Source organism: Pyrgilauda ruficollis, unplaced genomic scaffold, assembly GCF_017590135.1.
Source record: "Pyrgilauda ruficollis isolate IOZ18807 unplaced genomic scaffold, ASM1759013v1 scaffold27, whole genome shotgun sequence".
In the NCBI taxonomy this organism is placed as follows: Eukaryota; Metazoa; Chordata; class Aves; order Passeriformes; family Passeridae; genus Pyrgilauda; species Pyrgilauda ruficollis.
In genome coordinates, this window is record NW_024524044.1 from 2,033,740 (window position 1) to 2,056,361 (window position 22,622).

The window sequence follows — 22,622 nt, forward strand, 5'->3', positions numbered from 1 at the left end:
TGAAACTAAAAGTATTTGAGATTGTGTCTATGGAAAAAAAGACGAGTTCTTCCCTCTTTTTCTTTGGTTTAGGTAAGGTCAAGTATCTTCACTAGTATTACTTCAGGCTGACATTAGAGAACAATATTCACTCCACCACTTCCACAACCAAATGCATTGAGACTAGCTGAAAACTGTCACAGTCTTTGGCCTCATGTGAAACATGGAAAGATGACCACTTCTCACAAGGGTGAGACAGCCCCTTGGAAATCGTTTTTGTCCTCATGTGGCAGACAGCCTTGAGGCTTGACAAAGGCAATAACCTACTAAACTCCCCGCTAGCCCAGCTTAGCAGCCTTCCAAAATTTTACACTGCATGACATGCAAAAACCTCAGCCCATATACTTGTGTATTGTCTAGTCAAGTATGCAGAGAATGCTAATCTAGAATCAATTATTTGGAGTTATAAAAGTGCTTTGACATATTCAAAGCATTCTCAAGTTCAAGTCTAGAGTTCTCACATCACAACTTGGGAGGTTTGCATTTCTGAATTTATTCTCAGCAATTATCTGGTGCAGCCATATGGTTGTGTTCAAGGGTCCCAGGACAAGGGAAGAGATGACAATCTTGACTCCACGTTTCAGAAGGCTGATTTATTATATTATGATATTATATTAAAATGCTATACTAAAACTATACTAAAAGGAATAGAAAGAAAGGATCCACCAGCAGGCTAGAAAGGAAGGAAAGGAAGGAATAACAAAATCTTGTGGCTGCTCACAGCCTCAACACAGGTGGTTGTCATTGGTCATCAAGTAAAAACAACTCCACATTCTGGGTAAACAATTCTCCAAATCACATTCCAAAGCAGCAAAACATGATGAAGCTGAAGCTTCCCACCTTCTCAGGCGAAAAGATCCTGGCAAAAGGATTTTTCATAAAATATGTCTGTGACACAGCCTCATGTTATCCACTGCTCAACAGAGCTCAGATAGCTCTCAAAGTACACTTTACACCAATCCACTAATGTTTTGTGACTGCAGGTCACACTGAAGACAAGTGTGGTCATTTTAAGGCATAAAAACTGGGTATGAATGGGGGTGGATACTTCAAGACCACTATAAAGGCCATTACTTCTATCACAATGGAGCCCTGAAGTCCTTCACCTTGCTAGGTACTAAATATATTTCACGATAGCTTTTAAGCCACCACTATTGATGTCCTCTATGAACTCTAAAAACTATGATATGAAAACAATATGCTATACTTAATTTGAAGCTGTCTCCATTTTTTGCATCAAAGGGTATTGCAAACACTTTTCTTCGTACATGCAGGTATTAGGAAAAACTGTCTTTGGGGCTCCTTTCCACCACCTTCCAAGCTGGTAGCAAGAGGGCCTGAGGGACGAGAGGTACATCTATGTCTCAGCACTTGCCAGGCAATCAAACTTAAGAGAAGCAACAGCAGTCTGTATCTGTCAGACCTGGGCTCCTGTACATGCACCAGAGGGATGAGAGTATGTGGATGAACAACAACCAAACAGGTTAGAACTGGACAGGCATCTGCCCATTAGTCTGTTCTCACTTCCTCTCCTGAAGCTCTGGCCCAAGGTGGTTCTGCTTTTGTAATTTCAAGCTTTGACTTCCTCAAATCAGTCTCATTGTCTTCTTGTCATCAACTCTCCCCACAGCAACCTGCTGCAAGGCATGTAGGAAGAGCTTGAAGAGGAGAGCTGGAAACAAGGACATAAGTTGGGAATCAACTGAAGATGTTAGAAAAGAGCTGAGCACACCTGCTTAGTTCAGGCTGCAAAAGGCAGTGGCAATCCAGGACACCAGCAGAACACAACATGCCTGCACAGAGCACAAACCAGAGCACCCACATGCTCAGCCTGGCAGTGCCAGCTGCACATAATCTCATCCCCACTGTCCCCTACTTTAAAATAGCTAATAATGAGGCTTCTGATAAACCACAGACAACAGGTGACATTCCTAATTCAATTATCTTCCCATCCATGGGCTAAAGGAGAGCTAGAAAACAGCCAAAGGCAGAAAGCTCTCCTATAGTCAGCCCTTCCCCACAAATCCTACTTCTGTTGCCCCCAAGTCTTCTCTCAAATACTTTCCCTGACAGTTTCCAGCTCCCATTTGTACATGTCTGTGCTCTGGCTTCATCCTACCAAATTCAGGTTTTCTTCCACCATTTTTCCTCTTCTCTCTGTTGCTGCTTTGCGTGTCCAAACTATGTGCAGAGTATAACAAAGTAATGGATGTAGCTAATAAAAAAGTCTCAAGGGAGGTGAAACACCTGAACTTCAACAGTGGTGCACTTCAAGGGCTCCTTTTATCTATCACTCTGAGAAATAACTGTTTCGTGTTAGACATAACTGTTGAGTGTTGCTCAAAACCAACAGACTTTTTGTGTTCCTGTAACTACAGGGAAAACTCTCTAATTTCCAAGTCAAATGGGAGAACTAACAGGTTTTTCATATAAACGCTGAAGGACACAATCTCAATGCTGTCTGAAACACAGAATAGTGTTAGCAACTTAAAAAAAACCCAAGGAAAATATGAAATCTAAAAAAATATTTAAAGTAATCTATTATTCTTACAAAATCAGGTACTTCTGCAGGGGATATATGTCTCATTGAGCCTATAAAAGATTTTTAAGATTACTGTAACAAATCTAGAAATATATGGAAGCATTGTTGTCAGGAAATAATTCTGGTCCTGCTGAAAAATATTCATCCCAATCCTGCATTACTGATATAATCAAAATCTTCATATCAAGTAGAAATATCATTAGGATATAAACAGATTTTAAAAATACCTTAGAATAAGCGGACATTTTTGAAGAAATTCCAGTTTTACCTCATCCATTTTTCCATACTGTCTGCTTGCTCCCCTCCCAGACAAGCTTCTAGTTTGAGTGATAGCAATGGGTAATCAAAGTTTGGGTCCTTTTAGGAACTACAGATCTGTCTGTCATGAAGTCTGCCTTTGTTAACAAGGCCTAAGTCCACACGTTATAGAAGCTTAAATACTGACCCAAAATAAATGACCCAACGACACCATTTTTTTTTTTTTTTTGCAATAAGTATTTCCAAACACATCAGCCCCTCTTCTCCTCTGAGGTGGGTCGAGCCTGGCTGGAGCCCAAGTGCCCACCTAAGCCACTCTATCATTCCCCTTCTCAGTCGGGCAGTGCAGAGAAAATAAAACAAAAAGCCTGCAGATCAGAGTAAGGACAGGGAGAGATCACTCACCAATTACCATCATGGGCAAAACAGACTTGACTAGGAGAAAAACTCATTTAGTTCATTACCAATCAAATCAGAATAGGATAATGAGAAACAAAACTAAGTCTTAAACACCTTCCTCCCCACTCTTCCCAGGCTCAATTTCACCCTCAATTTTCTCTATCCATTCCCCCAGCAGCTTATGAGGACTGGGAAAGGAGGCTGCAGACAGTTCACCACATGTTGTCTCTGCTGTTCCTTCCTCCTCAGGGAGAGGACCCTCACACACTTCCCTGTTCCAGCACAGGGGTCCCTTCCACAGGAGAGAGTCCTTCAAAACTTCTCTAGAGGCTGCAACTCTTTATCAGCTGCTCCAGTGCAGGTCCTTCTATGGGGTGCAGTCCTTCAGGAACACACTGCTTCAGCATAGGGCCCACACAGGGTCTCAAGTCCTGCCAGCAAACCTGCTCCAGCACAGAGCTCCAGCTCCTCTCTCCACAGGGTCACAATTCCTGCCAGGAGCCTGGTGGAGCCATGCTCCCACATGGGCTTCCCACAGGGTCACAGCCGCCGTTGGGCATCCCCCTGCTCTGGCACGGGTTCCTCCATGGGCTGCAGGTGGATCTCTGCTCCATCATGGACCTCCATGGGCTGCAGGAGGACAGCCTGACTCACCAGGGTCTGCATGGGAATGCTGTGGCACCTGGGGCAGCCCTCCCTCACTGCCCCTGGAGCCTGCAGAGCCGTTCCTCTCGTGTAATCTCTCTCCTCTCTCAGGCTACAGCTGCTGCCACATAGCAAATTTTCCAGTGTTAAATACATTACCCCAGCAGCACTACCACCAGCACTGGTGGGCTCAGCCAGACAGACCCAGCAGTGGCTCTGTCTTGGAGCTGCCTGGCATTGGCTCTGTCAGACAAGGCAGCATATCAAAGATCCACCCCTGTACCGCTAGGAAAACCTGACCATGCAAACCCAATCCACCACACCCTCAACAAAATGTTGGCCATTCACACTGAAGACCATCTGTCACAGCAAAACTAATTCACTGATGATTTATTCATGCACTGAAGAATCTTCTGGGTCTTGAGAACCAAGACCACTCTTTCTCCAGACTACACAAAAATTATCAGTAGCTCATGTATAGCACATTCACATCATAGTTAATGTGGCACAACAAAGTCAGCTGCCAAATCTTTAAGCCAGGATAAGTTCTCTTTCTCCAGTGGCACGGTCTGAAGAATACCAAAGGGAATATTGACCCTGTTTCTTCTTTCTATAACCTAACAAGGTAGGGCATAAAAATGGTCAGATCTCAAACCCTGCTGTTACTACACCTAATTGTTTTTGACATTGATAGCATCTCTTATCCAAATACCTGACTGAAATGGTGAAATAAAATAAAACAAAACAGTATTGCATCACAGAATTTCCAGATCTGTGCTTTTATTTTGAGAAACAAGGCCTTAAATTAGGCACAAAAACATAACTTGGCTTTATGTTGATCACTTACAATTACAATTGAAAACAAAATGTTTTTCCTCATTACCTTTTTAAACTCTTCCTAGCAGATAGGTATTGAAGTCTATCCAGGCTAAAGCCTGAGTATGGTGAACACACAGCCAGTTAAAGAAGTACATCTCTGGAGAGCTTGGATGCTCTACCAATACTCTCCAAGTTATACCAAGGAAAGCTGTTATTCATTATCTTAATCCAGATACTACTGTTTCAGACTTGCAGTGGCACATAGCAATCCACTACTTGTCTGGACACTGTTGTGAACAGAAAAATAATCCACATTTGACACAGAAAAACCCCCAAAATACAAACAGCATGTGATTTGCACAAAACAGTAACAGCAAATGGTTCAAAGAGGTAATGTTTTCCTTAACCCATCTTTATAATATACAGTGTTTTACCACTTGGGAAGCAAAAATTCTATAAACAGGATGCACAGAAATCTTCCCCTGTATCAGATGACACCAAGCCAGATTTTTATCCCTACATTTGGTTCCGAGTGCTCACAAGTAACTAAAGAAAATTGTTCCCATGTGTATTGTTTAATTGCACTGTCTTTCTAATAAGCTGAAAGCAGAATACTAGATACTGACTGGTAAATGTTGAACTGGTTTGTATTTTGTTGTAGGAATCTTTTGTGGAGTTTCGGTTTTGATTTGCTTTTGGCTTTGCTGAGTTTTTTTGTTTGTTTGTTGTTTTTTGGGTTTTTTTTTTATAAAGTTTTATCATGTTGCTTTACTTATTCCATGGTAGATTCTTTTACAAAGAAAGGCAGGAAAGCAAAGAAATTAATGAACACTGTCTCTGAAGTTCATCTTTGGTACCCAAGAGATAAATCAAAAGAATATAAATATTTACTGTAGAAAGCTTAAGAGTGGGAGCTCAATTATTCCATTTAGGTTAAATAAATTATCAAACTCAGTAAGATATGCTCAAAGAATTCTTAATATTTCTGTTGAAGCCTCTATGGCATGACAGCTTAGAGGAAGTGAAGTTTCTGACAACACTGACTCACCTTAACTGGGACCCTCATGACAGTCCTCTAGGATGTCAAAGGGAGCTGCAGACACTACAATGGCAATCCAGCAAACTTCTCAGCCTCTCACCCACACAGAGCTCATGCAGACCCTCGACATCTCACAGCAGAGTCTCCACAACCACATCCTGATGCCAGATCCCCTGATCTTAACACACCAGATACCTTCTCAAATGGTAGAACATGTAGAATTTCCAACCCAGGCTGGTTGGTGACTCCCAGACCAAAGTTCCCATTTCAGCATTGCGAAGTGACTAATCTGTCTAACAAGTAATATTGCCAGATTACAAAAATCACACTCATCCAGACAATGCAACAAGCATGTGCATAGCTGACTATATTTAGATCAGATTCACAGCCAGTGCCTGCTCAGTTCACTCTTTTCTCCTGCCTAAACCACCAAGACAGTCCAGGTAGTCAAGCCACCTTTTGAAAAATGGCATCTATTGTAGGTATTACAGAATGCAATGGAAACAAACACCAAAATAAGACTGAGAGTTCATCAAGCATTTTCACAGCTTCTGCAGTACCTTCCTATTTCACTCTATCCACTCCACTAGACCAAGCCTTGGGAATGCCAAATGCAGCCTTCAGATGCAACAGAAAAAAGCAGGAGACAACTTTTTTCCATGACAGATGCATTTTTAAAGTGCAAGATAAAAACAATACATTGGCATGAAACCGGAAGTAATTTATGATTTTTCTTGTTTAAAATTTAGTGCACCCAAATCACTGCATCAGTTATATGTCGTGACAAAAATGGGACAAAAACTTTAGAAACCAACAGCAGCATTTAATGCATGAGAAGCCACAGAACAGCCACCCATTTTTCCTTTAGTTTGCATCAACCAACAACAGACGTAACTCTTAAACTATCTCAGCTATGTCAGATGAAGCAAGTACACAGGCTTTCAGTCAGCAGTGCTAGCCTGCTTTTCAGAGCACTGCTTTACAAACCAGGCACTGAGGTAATGTAATTTGGATGTAGCCAATGAGCAGATCAGTAGATGTGGGAATGTAACTCACTACTGAAGATTCCCCAGTCAGCAATGTGACTCCAGTCACATTGGGCTATTAAGAGATCCTTTCTCAAAAGTATTTACCATTAGGTCTCAAAGAAATATTTATGACCAGTGTTTCCTTTTTTCCAGTTTTACATATTAAAAAGACATGAACAAAGACAAATAATTAAAGCTGCCTGTTTCGACAGTTAAAGGAATATCCACATGCTCCCACAGCACATCAGCACTACCTGGATGTTTTCCACTGAGGACAGCCCCCAAGCTCATGCAGAGCAGGAAAGCTACAGTGAGACTGAGCACAACTACACGGCTGCCACTGAGTCTTGCAATCCAAAGTGTAGGAGCATGGCTGGGGAAAGCAAGCATGGAGGTGCAGAAGGCATCATCCTCTGTTCTTTTCCAACAAGACCACACTTGAATGGCTGATGAAAACTCAAATGACTACAAGAGTCACAAAGACATGCAAGTGGTCTACAGTACAGACCTTATCCTCACAACTTGATTTCTTTTTATGAAAGGCAATGATGAGATGCCAGAAAAGGAACAAAACCTACATTTGCAAAGGGAATGGAAAAACAGAAGCAGGTGGTCAAGTAGCTAAGCTGGCAGAGCTTTTGGATGGCAGCCGAATGGCCTGAATTCGGTCTTCAGTAAGGTCACCAGCGTCTTCCACTTACACACACAGCTGCATTACTTAAAAATTTAAATCATATTTGTGATAAGAAAAGAGAAAGCACTTTCAAACACATATTTAGGATTGCAGAAGTGAACTATGTAAGAACAGACATTTAAAACATTCAACTACAATTATTAATTTATTATGAAGCGTATTATTTTCAATAAAAAGGCCATGACACAAACACTATAGGCATTCATCACACTTCTGCTGCACAGTTCATAATGACAGACTCAACTCCTATCACTCTCTGCCACAGCCCTTTGTGATGATATTTTGAGCAGTACTGGTACACATGTACTCACACATGCTTGCTGTGTTTTCTAACTAAGAGTGCCTGCCAGCAGACTGAAGGCTCACTCTACACAGAAGCCTATTAAAATGAAAAAAAAAAAGAATTTGAAAGAAAAAAAATCCTGCAGTCAACCTTAGTTTAACGAAAAAATAAATCACAGTCACTCATCACTTCCTACACTTCTGAACAAATACATACTCTTTATTTAATAAATAGTAGTTTTTAGTACACAAGCTCTACTAGTCTGTATTGAAGGTGAAGTGAGGTGACAATAAAGGGAATGCTAGTGTATTGTACAGCAAACAAAGCATTTCTTTTAAAGCCAAGTGAACATGTAATTTAATCAAGATAACTTTCAAGTGGTAAAACCATACTTACAATCTAATTCAAATTTGATTCCCAGCAGACAGAGGACACTGACAGAATTCACTGCCTTGGTAAAAAAGCACGAACATCTTACAGATAAGATCTGCAGTGTCTAATTCTTTCAACATCTACCACTGTCTCTGTCATTTGTAGGTCACACAGTGACTGAATCCTCAAGTTGCAGCTGAATGCTGCCTATTCCTAGCAAATCCACCAGCACCTCAGTGGCTAGAGCACAGAATACAGTAAACAGCATTACCCCATGAGCTCTCAGTTCAGTCGCTTCTTTGGTCACAATTAAGTATTGAGCCAAAAATTTCCAAGCAGCCTTCTGGAAATGAGAAGTTGTGTATTTTCAGGAAGAGTTCGTTCAGATAGCAGGCAGCCCCGAGCCAGAGGACAAGGACTTTTGATTAGCCCAAAGCTCATTAGCAACATTCAAGAATCTCTCAGAGTCGTTATCTAGCAAACTAAAACCTGCATGACCTACAAACTAAGATAAAGACAACTAATTACAGAAAGCTCAAATCTGAGGTCCCTACCTAAAACCACACAGCTAACATGATTCCATGAAAATTGAAGCTGAATCAAGTACTGCAAAATCTTGACATGGTCTTGCTTCTGAAGCGTACTTTAGTAAGATCCAGTTAGCACCAGAAGTAATCTTATGTATATGGTTTCCAAACCATAATCCCTGACAAGCACATCATCCAGAAACACTTCCCAGATCTGCTTCCCCCACTGTCTTTATTCCACAAGTTTTGCAGCAAACCTTAATTACAACTTCCCTACTGGAAAGGCAGAGAGCAGATGCCACAAAACAGGCCATCAGTGGAGCATAAAAACAGTTTTGTACAAACTTTCCCACACTTTAATACATTTTTCACTACAGTCATAACTCCTCCTTACTCTGTGTCTGACTACCAGCTTTTTCCCCTGTAAGTTCATTAGTAAAACCTGATAAAACCACATGGCAGTTCTGACCTCTCTGCCCCTGCCTGTCATTTCACTTGCACTCCATAATCCCTCATCCAGTCTCTTCTGAAACCCAGTCCCTTCAATTCTCTACTGGGTCTGCCAAGCCTAAATTTGTAGGCACATGCATCCAAGTCTCCCTTCATTTCCAATTGATACTGATACAATAACCTGCGTCCACATTTATCAAAAAAGCCCCTCCAAAAATACAAATAAAATACATACTTAACATAAGTGTTTTCAGGTCACATTATTCATGAATTATAGCAGTTCACCTTTGCAAGGTTAACATGAAAAAGGTTTCTAGGTAAAAAACAGTTTGCAATTAACCACAAAACAATTAGCATTATTAGGTCTTTGTCTATATCTCCACACAGCTGTGCAGGTAAATTTCTTTTTCATGTTATGAGAAATTTAAGCTAATTTTGCCTGAAATTGACATTGCACAGAAAGTACAAAAATCATTGTATTTGGGAGAAGCACATGGGTAAATGAAGCAGGGGGAAGGGTAGAAGTTCTGCTTCTAAGTCATTATTGCAGGAGACGTTAGAAGAGCCAAGTGCCAGCAGAGCCTGCCAAGTGCTATTCACCCACTCACGCACGAGTGTATAATGCTGCCTTGAAGAGAGCTTGACATGAGATTACAAAGCAAATTCTATGCAATTCTGCTCCATCTCTAAGCTTGGGGAATTCGAGGTATTTAAATCAGGTATGCTACACTGTTTGTGTGCTGCAACATTTCACAGCAGCAGTGTCAGCGTTTCAGTGCGGTATCTGAAGCCCCAGCATTCCTCTCAGCTCCCCAGGGCCCCCGTGACATACCACAGGCTGCAGGAATGCCTCGTATGTTCATTAAGTCAACATCCATACAGAACACAAATTTCTTTGTAGCTAGTACAAAATAACTAATACTAGGAAAAAGTAAAAGTATTTTATGACTGAACTACACACGGATGAATTTCTGGAGGTAAATTCCTCTGGAGAGGAAGAAAAATGACTGCATGATGGAATTACTCAGTATCCAACCTTTGTAACTAAAAAGAAGCCAAACCAGATCTGCTCAAACAGCTTTCCTATTAAATATAGATCTGAGGAGACCAAGCTATTCCTTTCAAAACCACTTTCATATTTTATCATGAAGTTGTCTTTGTATCTAATCTTCCATAAACATATCACCCACCAAACACTTCCTTTTGCAAACCGAGTTGTTTAAAAAAAACAAAAAAAAGGTAACATGAATACAGATGTAAAGGCTAAGGGTTATCTAAACTGCCTTTGCAAAAAGCAATAGGAACACTGATGTCTGATAGCAACTATTTGCCCCTAAAATTTTAAAGGTACTTCAACAAATCAAGACTTCATGAGAAAAGTAAATATTGACATTTTCAGACAAGTTACATATTTTAAGATCACACTATAGAACTCCTTATAAACAGAGCCCTGGATATGAGCCAAAAAACAATTATCAGACATATGATAGCTCCTTTTCTCTCCTCCTCACCTCCCAGTTCATTGTGATAGGGCTGAACAGCAGGGACACACAAATTCAAAACCTTGTTTGACAACTGGTCAAAAACACACTTTGTAATTAAAGTAGCAGAAGCAAGGTGACTGACAATTTGAGGAAACTGGGAAAAAAAGTACAACCACAGTTGTTGTATGGCATTCCAGTTCCTATTCTCATACATTTCTATACATTAAACACACCCACTCCCAGAGTGTGTTTTTGATTTTAAAAATGCATTGAACACAGTAAGTCAGTTCAAAACTAGACTAATTTAGAAGGGGAGAAGACACTGAAGAAAATGCCTCCAGTATGATACTACATGTGATGCCCCAGCTTTACAGCTACCATACCAGAAAAGTTGTAAGGATGCTGTTTCATATTTAACAGACACTGAGAAGTCTGGTACCCATAGATCATAGCCAAATCAAACAATTCCTCCTGTGCTGAAGGCTCTTGTTATGTATCCAAAACTTATTTTGGTACAAAACAAACAATGCATAATTAACCAAAGAGTATTTTCTCTAAGCTTGAGTCGTAGTTTTCAGACCTAAAAAACTGACAGACAGAAGTGAGACAAATGAGATCAGAGACAGAGAAGAGCCAGGAGGGAACATGACTGTGGCTCAGGCATTCCACTGATGGTTTCCAGGAGAGCTAACACAGAAATAGCCACAGCAAAGAAGAAATGGGACAAGACTAGCAGAGATAGTTAGAAGGAGAAACTGTCAAGGCCCCTTCCTCAAATTTATTCCCCAGTCTATGCTAACTGAAGAGGCAACGGCAACGCTAGAGGTGCTGATGCAGTGTAAATACCTCCCTGCCAAAAAAAAGTTATTAGTTTTCAGCCAGATCAGCTCTCTCAATTTCTCTTCAAGAAAAGAAGCTGTTACAAAGGCATAGGGGGAAGCACATGGCCAGAGCTGGGTGAGCCCCAGAGCTGGCCTGGCCATGGTCATGCTGGCCTCTCCCCAGACAATTTCTGCTCAACAAAGTCTTACCACATGCATATAATCAAGACAATATGCTATTCTGAGTTTCCTGGATTACTTTAACATTTGTTAGGATAGCTGTGCATATTCATAGCCTACGCAAAACCTGCTATTTGTAGCCTGCAGAGTGCTTTTTAAGGTTTTGCATAAGGCACATAAAAGCATAAACGGTATTTTACAGATGTCATTAACAAGCCAAACTTATGATGGCTCTGCAAACAATAAATCCACTTCATAGACTAACCAAAAGATCCTAACTTGCTTATTTAAGAGTCCATTCAGTACATATCAGCTAAATAGGTTTATTCTGGACCTTTGCTTCTCTGAAAAGAGGCACCTCCTCATCAGTCCAGTCCCTTTCTATTTGGTCACTATTTTGCTGGGGAACTCAAAAAGAGGCAAAGCACACTGATAAACACCACAGATTTCTATCATCTGTACAACCCTATTTGCATGTCAATTATGATGCTGTTAACTGGCTGCTCAAAAAGAGCTAGAGGCAATATTTATCAATATAAATCCAAACAGATATTTGTAAGAATCATGATGAAAACCAGTGCAATTTTTCTAATGTTGCAGCTGCACTTTTCCTATTTCCTAGGTTACATTTTTCAGATTAGATTGGGAAAACAGGGACCAACATAATTTGTGCCTGCTTAACAGATACACTTTATCTCAGCCATTAAAACTGATGCCACTTAATACACCTATTAAATATACATTTTTAGAGGCACTGCTATTCAAGCCCCAGGCAATTTGGCAGAACTGAGTCTTTGCAGAAGTGAAACAAAGGAATGCTTTTCTTTGCATGCAAACACATTAAAAATCAACAATTTTCAGTCTTAAAGGCTTCCTCAGGAATTTTCTGAATGTAAACAAGCAAGAGTACACTTAAGCTTGAAGATACAAAAGCAATAGATTCAGTCCAGCACTGAGCAACAGGGAGGCAGGAACAGCAAGACTGACACTACTCATCCTTCATGGCACCAGGAAGCCAAGGCTTTTCATCCATAGAACAAGTTTTATGTATTGCTTCTTGAAGCACATTATAATTGCTCAGGTTGAGATAAAGCTATTATTCATATTTCTAAAAAAATAAACCAATAAAACAGTAGTATTTTCTAGAAGCAACCACTGACAGCAGCTAAAAAGAAGTAACACTGCAGGCAGTTATGGAATGTGTGATTTCCATGTCACCATGTCTGAGGCTGGAGAATCCATTACCTCAAATTCCTCAGAATGTTGCTTACCATGTTACATTTCCAAACACTATCTCCAAAGAAGATTAAACTCCAAAGCCAATAGCTGTCTTACATGCAAGAACACCACACATTTGCCTGGAAAACCACATATTATTCTGATATTTTACATATTTTCAGTATCTCTTACAATGCTTTTTTAATTAATTGGTGAAAAGAAATTGTCTTTGGATAATTAAATCATTACAAAAAGCCTAACTTATCTGTTGTCTTTTTCACATATAAATCTTCTGTCTTCCAATTCAATCTGAAAAAAAATTATCTAAATTTAAGTGATTTAATTGAGCTTTCCAGTAATGGAAACAACCAGAGAATCTGTAATTTGACATGCATACTATTACCACCAGCATATTTCACCAAGACAAATAAAATAGCAAAATATGTGCAGGCAGATACGTCTGCCCTTACTTCACCTATTTAACCTGGCAAGCAATAGGAATAAGCCCATTTGTTCAACACAGCTGAGAACTTAAACCTAATGGTCTAATGAGAAAAAAGCATTCAAGTCTTCTTACTCCAAATGAAAAAGAGGATATCAATATCATTTTGGGTTGACTTATAATCAGCTAGTTTTTTGGTTTTGGGTTTTTTTTTTCTGATAGGGGTAGGTGGAAAAATAGAGGTTACAAACCCCATAGAGAACTGACACGTGCTTCTTACACTGAAACAGAAGAACAGGGATCTTCTGTTTTCCACCTTAGGATTTCCTCTTTTTTTGTCCTAAGTTTTACAGACCAAAAAAAAGGAAGGAAGCTGGGGGCAGGGGGCGAATGAAGAGGAATGGGGAAGAAACAGATAAGTGAAGAATGTTTAAGAAGTTTCCACTATTAACCATGAATAACAGAGCAGCTCTGCCAACTGTTGTCCATGACATTGTTTCAAAAATACAGATTCGTATTTCTTCTTTATCTGAGTAAGAGGAAACAATCTTAACACCAGAAGGAGCACTTCTAAATCCCATGCAAAGACACAAACTGCATGTCAAGCTCTGTATTCTCTAAGTATTGACAGGCGTAGTACAGAGGTGAAGAAAGGAACCATGCAGCCTAGGAAAAGAGACATATTCCTTGAAGATACAAAATATTATTCAACTTTATTTCCCATCAAAACTACCACTATCACTTACCAAAAAATAGCATTTACAACCCGTGGCCCATCTCTGTCCTGCTTAGTTTCAAGCACCATACCTCACAGCTGCACCTAAAAGTGTGAGAGTGCTCCTCATAGTTGTACCTATGGATTACAGTGGTTCATAGTGACATTTAAATCACTGTGAATTTGGTTCTGCTGACATTTAAGTTACCCCATGCTATATTTTTCTCCAAAATATAGATAGTACACTTAAAACCCAATAGCCATCTTCACACAGGGCTTTTCTCAAGAAAAAGTTTATAGTCTTTATTTTATGGGTAACATCACCTACAGAAGTATGAAGGCTACCTCATAAAAGTACAAATACTGCACACTTATATAGTCTATAACATAACTCCTTACAAACAATAAAATTCAAATCAAGAAAACCCAAGCAACGGATTTCAAAGGGCACCACATTTCTCCTCTGCTGCAGAAAGACCTGAACAGGCACATGATTTAGCTACTGATTGCATTAGACCAGCCACCACCTCCTTTCAGAGCCTTGAAAGCACAAAAACACACACTTGAAATCCAGTAACACAAAAAGCAGAACTGAAATAAATTTATTCCTCAAACACCTTAAGTGAGCCTAGGTAATTAACAACTCCATTTTCAGTTTTATTACCTCATCTACTAGTGTGGGTTTTTACACAAAAACTATAAAGAAAACAAAATTCTTTGTACTGAGTAAACACACCTTACTTTTAGTTGAAGTAACTTCAGTAGTTACAATTAAAGTAGATAAATAATTGCATGTGAATCCAAAACAAATAAGTTGACTTGTTTCTTTAACTGGAGAAAGGTGAAAGGTGTAATCAGTATCAGCAAGGGGTTTTTTTCCCTACAATAAGACTTGATTTTTTTTAATACGGTAAAACTAATTTTATCCTACTTACTTACTCAAAACAACAAAAAAGAGCAAGCACAATGCATGACAGATTGCAAAATCCAAGCTTGTTTCTTTGTCCCTATAGCAGAGGTGACTTTCACAGCTACACTGTTTGCAGCTCTCCTATTTACCCAGGAGCATCTGGAAGTTAGATCAGCATTACTTTTAAACAAAACATTTCAGGTGCCCAAAAATGCAAAGTTGTCAAGTTACCATATCATCTTTAAACTATATAACTGGGAACAAATTCTGAGTAACCAGAAAAATGCGTTATGAAGAGAAACTGCAAGCAGCTGACTTTGGTCTCTTGTCACTGTAAAGATCTGAAAAACACATTCCTTTAAACAAACAAATGCAAACTAATGGCAAATCATTGTGCTTCCAAGCATCTTTGCTTCTCATGAAAAGATCTGCTTCTGCTAGTGAATACAGTTCCTAAATTTCGTCTCTCAAACCTGTCAAACAGGGTGATTCCAACAGGCACATGAGAGAAGGGAAATTTGGGAGTCAGTGTGGCTGACAACTGGAATAAATAGCACAGAAGAGAAGTGCCATTCAGTAAAGACACATAAGCAGAAATCATCAGCTGACAAATCCAGGATGGAAGAGCGACTGTCTAGACAGCCGTACTCCGGAAAAGGATCTGAAGGATTGATGAGCAGCTCCCGACTGAACGGAGCAGAGCAACGCTCCTGCAAAAGGAACAAATGGCACACCAGCAATGACAAGCAGAAGAGACACATCACCCAAAGCACACACAAAGACGCTCATGCTTTATCTGATAGAGTTTCCCTGCCCAGTTTTGAACATGGATCAATTGGTCATAGATAAGAACATATCATCTACAAGGAAAGAATGAAATAAGTGGAGCTACTTCATACTAGGAAAAGTCCTGGCAAGTCTTCATATGTACATAATGATACATTCAAGAGGCAAACTAATCCAGTGCTAAACACTTACTAGGTAATGAAATTGCTAAGCACTGACTACAGAAGTAGTAGAGGCTCTGCTATAAGCATTTTAAAAAGCATATTGCAAATATGTTTCAGAAGTGACAGCTAGAGTTGACCTGGACTTGGGAAAGCAGTGCAAATTACATCTCCCAAAACTCTTCCTAAACATTTTTCTACATTTTTATTGATCACGTTCAGGAAAAAAAAAAATAAAAAGCAATCCTGTGTATTACATAATGCTAGAGATATTTAAGACAAATTGAATGTGTGTGACAAATAAATAAAAAAAGAGACATTTCCCACCAGGTTAGTCACCTGGCTTCCAAATCACTGGGTAGTGGATGATGGTCACCTCAAAGTCATTCTGCTCAGCTCCTTACAAACAGATAGCAAGAAAATGAAGAAAAGCAAAACAAAAGGTTATTCAATGATGCCCAGTTACATGAAGAAAAAAAAAAAAAATCCCAGAGTAACAAAAGAAATTCCATGAAATTGAAGCAAAACTTTTGCATTTCAACCCTTCTGTGGAGAACCAGGCTTTGATGGATTATTAAGTTTGTTCCCCTGTATTTTCACAGAACCAACAAATCCAGTTAAAAAAAACAAACAAACAAACAAAAAAACCCCAAAAACAACAACAACAAAAAAAGCCCACCACAACACAAAGTCTCTAAAAACCAAAGAAATGAAGTAACACATTTCCCAAGGGTGCAAACTGTCTGCTCAAAGTGCCTTGTCTCAGTTTCTGAATACATTCAAGTGTCACAAATGATCCAAGCAGTCAAATGCTCTCCTCAGGATTTTCCGCTATCCCAAAACTCAAATTACAGAGAACTTTATAGAACAAAACCTACACAGTGAATTACACTCAGATATGAGCTGGGAACTCTGGAACATCATAGACAGCATTGTACCAGGCTGCAAACACGAAACCCAATTTTATTCTGCAGTTTCCTTTCTGGGTGCAGGTTAGGGAAGCAAAGAGATGAGTCAATGGCAGACACTCTTGCAGCAGCGCAAAAAGCTGCTGAGCTCTGCATGGTAGGAGTCAGTAACCAATTATAGCTTCCTGGACAGAGAAGTTAGTGGCTCCATCTCATGCTGCCTGAGCATACAGAAACAATCACAGATTGCATTAGCCTATGTTATTAAAAAAATACCAAAATCTCCTTTTCCACAGGCAGAACACATTCTCACCTTCATGGCTTACATCATTTAATTCACCATTGTTCCATTACATTTTGATAAATCCAGCCCAGCTAGCAGCCTCACAAGTCCAACAGTGAGAACAGTGGTAAAAAACCCTCAATACAGCAAAAGAGGAAGAAAGAGTGACATCAGTATACAGCTAACCATGAAATAACCACCAGAAATTTTCCTCAGTAGCTTCAGCTATGTCGAGAACAGGAAAAAATTTGGTCTCTAAAGGGCACTATATAACATGGTAACAAAGCCAGCCAGCTCTGAGCTGTCCTTAGGAAATAGTGAAAAAATTCAAAACATTGCAAACCCATAAGGAAGTCTACAGACTTTTGGAGGCAGCTTTTTAAAATCAGTTTTAAAATCTCAATTTGGCCTTATTCCACCACCTAATTTGTTTAGTCTAAGGCTATTCTTATGACCAAAAATTACTTAAGAATCTCAACTTCATATTCTGTACTCCAACAGAATACAGTCAGTCATTTTTTTTGTCCAAAAGCTGCAAGTTGAGATAATTCCATTTTTGAAGACATTGAAAGTTACTGCTTACATAAAAGACTAGAAAAAATACCACCTTTATTTGACTGACATACTCAATCGATATAAAAGCCTCCATGACAAATGTGTCATGTGTCAAAAATGTTCCTATAGAAAATGTGTGGGTCTTTGTGATCTCAGATAGCTGGAACTGGGGGAATATTTCATAATGGACTCCCACTGCCCCAGTGAGGCAAAGGCAGCACTGGTATCCTGTCAGCCTCATTCTTGGAGCCCTACGGTACCTCACCTCCACTTGCTTTCAAGTAACCAACAATATAGACAGTTACAAGCTGTAACTAGAAAGCAAAAATCACCCTTCAACTGCCCCTTAGTTAAATGAACCCACAAATACATAATATTTTGCCCTGCCTCAATAGCTATTTAGACAGCTTGACAGAAGTTTTGGATATAGCTCATTTTCAGTAAATATATTAGTCTAAGACAAAAACACAAAGTGAATTCTACATAGAAATGTGAGGCCAAATTAATGGAGAGGAATGGGGGAAATAAGGCTTGATTGAATAATTTATTTCTACTGTTTGAAGAGGCACACAGGAAAAGCAAATGAAGTGTTTACGTTTAACAAAACATTATACCATGCTATTGACAGAGCTACTGTTGAGCTGAACAAACCAAATTCATTTACAGTGAAGTTAATTGCAGTCAAAAAGGGGATTGCAGCATGGAGATAAGGATATCATTGCTATCTTTCAAGAGGACTGCTAGCAAGACTAGTTTGGCTGCAACTCAGAACAGGACACAAGCCAACTGATGTGACATTTGGCTATGAGCAAGTCAATACTGCTCCTGTGATCAACTAATAGGCCCCTGTCTTCTTCCTCCTTTGAACCTCAGCTTACAGTACAAACCCATTTGAACCTTACACTTCTCCATCTATAAACCAGGAGATGCCCAAACTTCATGGCCTCCTCAGAAAGGCACATTTATGGCTTAACCACACTAAAAATATCAATCACTATTTCAGCTTGGCAGAGTTAAAATGGTATATTTTGCTGTACAGAATAGCTTCAGCATCTGGAATACCATCCTGCTTATAAATTAGGTGATACATTCAGCAACTGCTTTTAATTATTCTCCTTAATTAATCTTTCCACCCTAATCCAAAAAATGCCTTCCAGAAAAATGCTGAGAAATGTTGTGCTCAGTGAAAAAGGGTAAATCGCCTATTCTGCAGAAAACATAACTGCGCCCTTACAGATTCAGGTAAATCAGAAATCAGATGATATGGCAATATGCAGATCTGGTGAGACAAAAAAACCCAAATATCCTGTATATAGAGGATGAAACAGAACTTCTCTCTTTACTCCAAACAGCAGCTACAAGGTATTGAGCCCTGTGATTTATTTATTATAGCTAAAATTTTCTAGTACCTACCAACCAGTAAGAGTCACTTTTGAAAGCTACACTTAATGCTTCGCTGCCTGTAGAGCACCCAAAGCTAGGTCACCTTAAATTATTCATTTTAAAAAAGTGTTTGATTATTGTTCTAAACAATATTGGTCATTGGTTGGACTCTATGATACTGGAGGTCTTTTCCAACCTAGATGAATCTGTGATTCTCTTGGGCTCTGAATTCACATAAATCTGCATACAGTATTTACCTAAGTCAACTCCCTTTGACATCTACCAGATTTAAACATCATTAACAGCAAAAAATAATCTTACCTCTTCTACCCTTTCATCAGCATACTTTGTGCTAAATACTCCACATAACTGACCACAGGATCCTCTGTACAATGCCACCACAGCTGAAGGTGTGATTCAAAACATTTGCAATTTCAAAGTGAAATATGCAAGCTTAACCTTCTCTTCTGAAAATACAGCTATCAAAACCCAGACAAAGCAAATTCCCAATAATGGAGAAGTATTCTTATTTCACTTTTAGCATCCTGAGGGATAATACAACATAACTGACAAAATCTGTAGCCTTGGAAATAAAAACACACAACTGTAATAAAAAAGGTGGCACATAAAAGTGCAGTAGTGTTTTCCTCACAGCAGCATGAACGTCTACCATGAAATGAACAAGCAGCGTGTCTGCCTATTAGTAAATGAACTCTGAGTTAAGCAACGTGCCCAGTGAAAAAAATCAACCAGATATTATCAATAGTTAGCAGGCAGAAGTTAAAAAAATTATAGAAGAGAAGACTGTGACTTGTATTAGCTACCCCTCAAAGTGGGATCAGTCAGGCCGTGCAAGTGAGCAACAGCCACCTGGTCACCAGCAACCCTTCAGTGCAACCAGGTGGCTGTTGTCTGGTTATTCATCCATTTTGGCATCACAGTAGAAATGTGCAGCACACAGCATGTGCTGCAGCATTCAGACTGAAAATGCAGATGAGGTCTGATGTTGATGCAAGTCCTGAGCTCTTTGCATAAAGGATACACACGCTTGGTACAACTAATCGGGATTCTCAAAGGGGTTTCCTAACACACCCATTTTCCCAGAGCAGATAAACATCCAGGTATTAAAATAGCTGTTTGGAAATGTAATCATCCAATCAGTAAAAAAAAAGAAAACACATAAGTTGGTCTGTGGTGCAAAATACAAGTTTGATTTATGAGGTTCACTTAATATAAAGTTTAAACAATTATACAGCAAGATACAACCCTTTCTCCTGCCTCCCCTCCACAGCTATGTAGTACAATAGCTTACAGGGTAATTGGGTGTGAAGATTTTGCAGACAGCACTCATCCTGCAGGTGAGTGAGCACATAGCATAAAAAGCAATCCAAGAGAAAAATTTAATTCCTTTAAGTTAGTATTCCAACATTTTGCAATAGTCATATTGAACTATAGTATCATTCCCATCCTAGGGGTACAGAGAAACCAATTTGAACAGTGGCTTTTTGTTACTACCTTGAATAGCCTTTGGAAGCCAAATCACAGAAAACCAGGAAATGAATTTAAATAAGAATACACATCGTTTTGTTGACTATATTATATTTGCACAAATAAAGACAATCTTTGTAGTGGACCACATTTTGTGTTTGATCCAAAGGAAGCTCTCTGTTGAGAAATTGCAACTGTATCTCTTTAGCAGGAGTAAGATTTCAGTGACACCAGCTCTGGTAAGCAAGGCAGAGCTGAAGAGCAATTCACCTCTAAGTACCTGAAAAGGGTTACTAAACGTAAAAAAGCTTACTTAAGGGACATCTCTTTAGCATAGATGGGATAGTTATTCAAATAGGGGGAACAGTTTAATCTGCTTCTTTTCAATATAAGAAAGATCGTGATTTTTAGCTCATATATCGGGGGCGGGGGGAGAATGCTTTTAGTTGTGAAATAGCACACTAGGATCAAAAATAAAAATAACAAATAGACGGAGAGGAGGGCTGCAGCTTGAAATACTTGACTGCTAATATCCAGCATGCCATTCCAGGGAGTCCCAGAGTGGTTTTTAAGCCTCTTGCCCATCCTTGTAAAGAAAGGCGGGTGGCAGGACTAATCAATATCTTGCAACCCAGCTGTGACCTGACAAATAAAGAAGTCAAGGAAAAAAAAATCCCTTCGGTGATCTATGTCATTTAGCATTCGGAAGACGGCAACATCTGGGCTCAACTCCAGATGGGACGGAGCGGCCCCGCGCTCTCGGCTCGCCACAGCGCTGCTATACACACACACACACAAAGGAGGGCTCCGCGCTCCTCCCGCTTTTCTCCAGTATCAACAACTCCGCGTTCAAATGCGACGTAAACACACGGAGAGCTGCCTACTACGCCGGCAGGTCTGCACAACAGTTCAGCTACACCCGTGTCAGAGGGGGCTATTGTCCGGGACGAGCGACCGGCGCTCACCGGGTGTTGGCGTAGGCGGTGCCAAGAAAAATAAAATCACGGCGAGTCTCTCCGATCACTCCGCAAGTCAAACCCGCGGGCTTCAGAGCCCAGCACCGGGCAGAGGGGAACAAGCAGGCGAGGCAGTGCGACTCCCACAAGCGACACTTTGTCTGGTTTCCAGCGAAGCAGCGACAAAACCCCCGACGCGCGAACAATGCCCGCGGCCCCGTTGCCGCTCCTTGCCGGGCCGCCGGCGGACACCGTCTCCCACCGGGTCGCCGCTGCCAGCGATGTTTTTAGGCTGCTTTGTTCCCCGTGAAACGCCAGCCTTTTCACCCAGCGCCGGCAAGGAGAACCGAGCGCCCGCCTCGGAGACTGGGGACCGGCCCCTGCCCCATCCCCTGGCAGCAGCGGGAGACGCCGGAGCCGCGGCTTGGGCATCGGCCGCCCTTTGTTGTGCCCCCGGGGAAGGGGCCGCTCCCCCGTGCCCTGACAGGACTTCGGCTCCCACCGCAGCGCCCACAGGCACAGGGCGCTGCCTTCGCTCCAGCGGGAAACGACAGCAGCGCCCCGCGGGGCGAGCCCGCTCTGCCCGGGATGCGCTCCCCGCCGGCAGCGCCGCTCCTCGCCCGCACGCTGCCCCGCTCGCCTTCTCTTGCACTCACCCACGCCGTACTTCTCGTGCTCCGTGGGTATCCACATGCTCGCGGCGTGCGAGCGCCCGTTCCCCCGCCAGCCCCTCCACCGGGGGCGGCGGTGGCCGGCAAGCGCGTCCGCTGCCCGGGGCTCCCGCCGCGCTCAGCCGCGGCTGCCCGGCCCCAGCGTCGAAGGCATTGTTCGGGCGGGCGGACTGACTGAAGCGCGCTCGCAGCCAGCCACTTATATTCCCCGTCCCGCTGCACGCCGGGGAACGTAGTGCCTCGATGCGGCCGCGCCCCTCGTCGCCCGCGGCCGCGGGAGAGACTACGAGCCCCGTCTGGCCCCGCGCTCCCCGCCGGGGCGGAGCGGGGCGGAGCGCGGCTCCCGGGGCCGCCCCGCGCCGGGCGGGCGGAGCGGCGGCGGCGGCGGCATGGCTGCGTGCCGTGGGGCTGCGGGACCGGCGGCACGGGGAGGTGAGTGCGCTGCGGGAGGCGTGGGGGTCTCGCACTGCCCTCCCCCACTTCCCTCCGTTCCGCGATCCCGGCTTGGGCGGTGGGACGGGGCTGGCGCAGCCGTCCAGGCATGGGGAGCGGTGGACACGTGTGGA

At 41.5% G+C, this 22,622-nt stretch overlaps 2 protein-coding genes across 2 annotated transcripts in view; one reads left to right on the top strand and one right to left on the bottom strand.

The window, feature by feature from the left end:
• DOCK4 (dedicator of cytokinesis 4) overlaps nucleotides 1-22,289 on the bottom strand; it is a 222,738-nt gene extending 200,449 nt beyond the window's left edge. Inside the window, exon 1 of the mRNA XM_041471554.1 lies at nucleotides 22,042-22,289. Within this exon, the coding sequence (XP_041327488.1) occupies nucleotides 22,042-22,078 (37 nt within the window). The 5' untranslated portion in view covers nucleotides 22,079-22,289. The remainder of the gene's footprint in view (nucleotides 1-22,041) is intronic.
• A 148-nt stretch (nucleotides 22,290-22,437) lies between these two features.
• Nucleotides 22,438-22,622, top strand: part of ZNF277 (zinc finger protein 277) — a 37,651-nt gene continuing 37,466 nt past the window's right edge. The window contains exon 1 of the mRNA XM_041471592.1: nucleotides 22,438-22,488. Coding sequence (XP_041327526.1) covers nucleotides 22,446-22,488 — 43 coding nt within the window. The 5' untranslated portion in view covers nucleotides 22,438-22,445. The remainder of the gene's footprint in view (nucleotides 22,489-22,622) is intronic.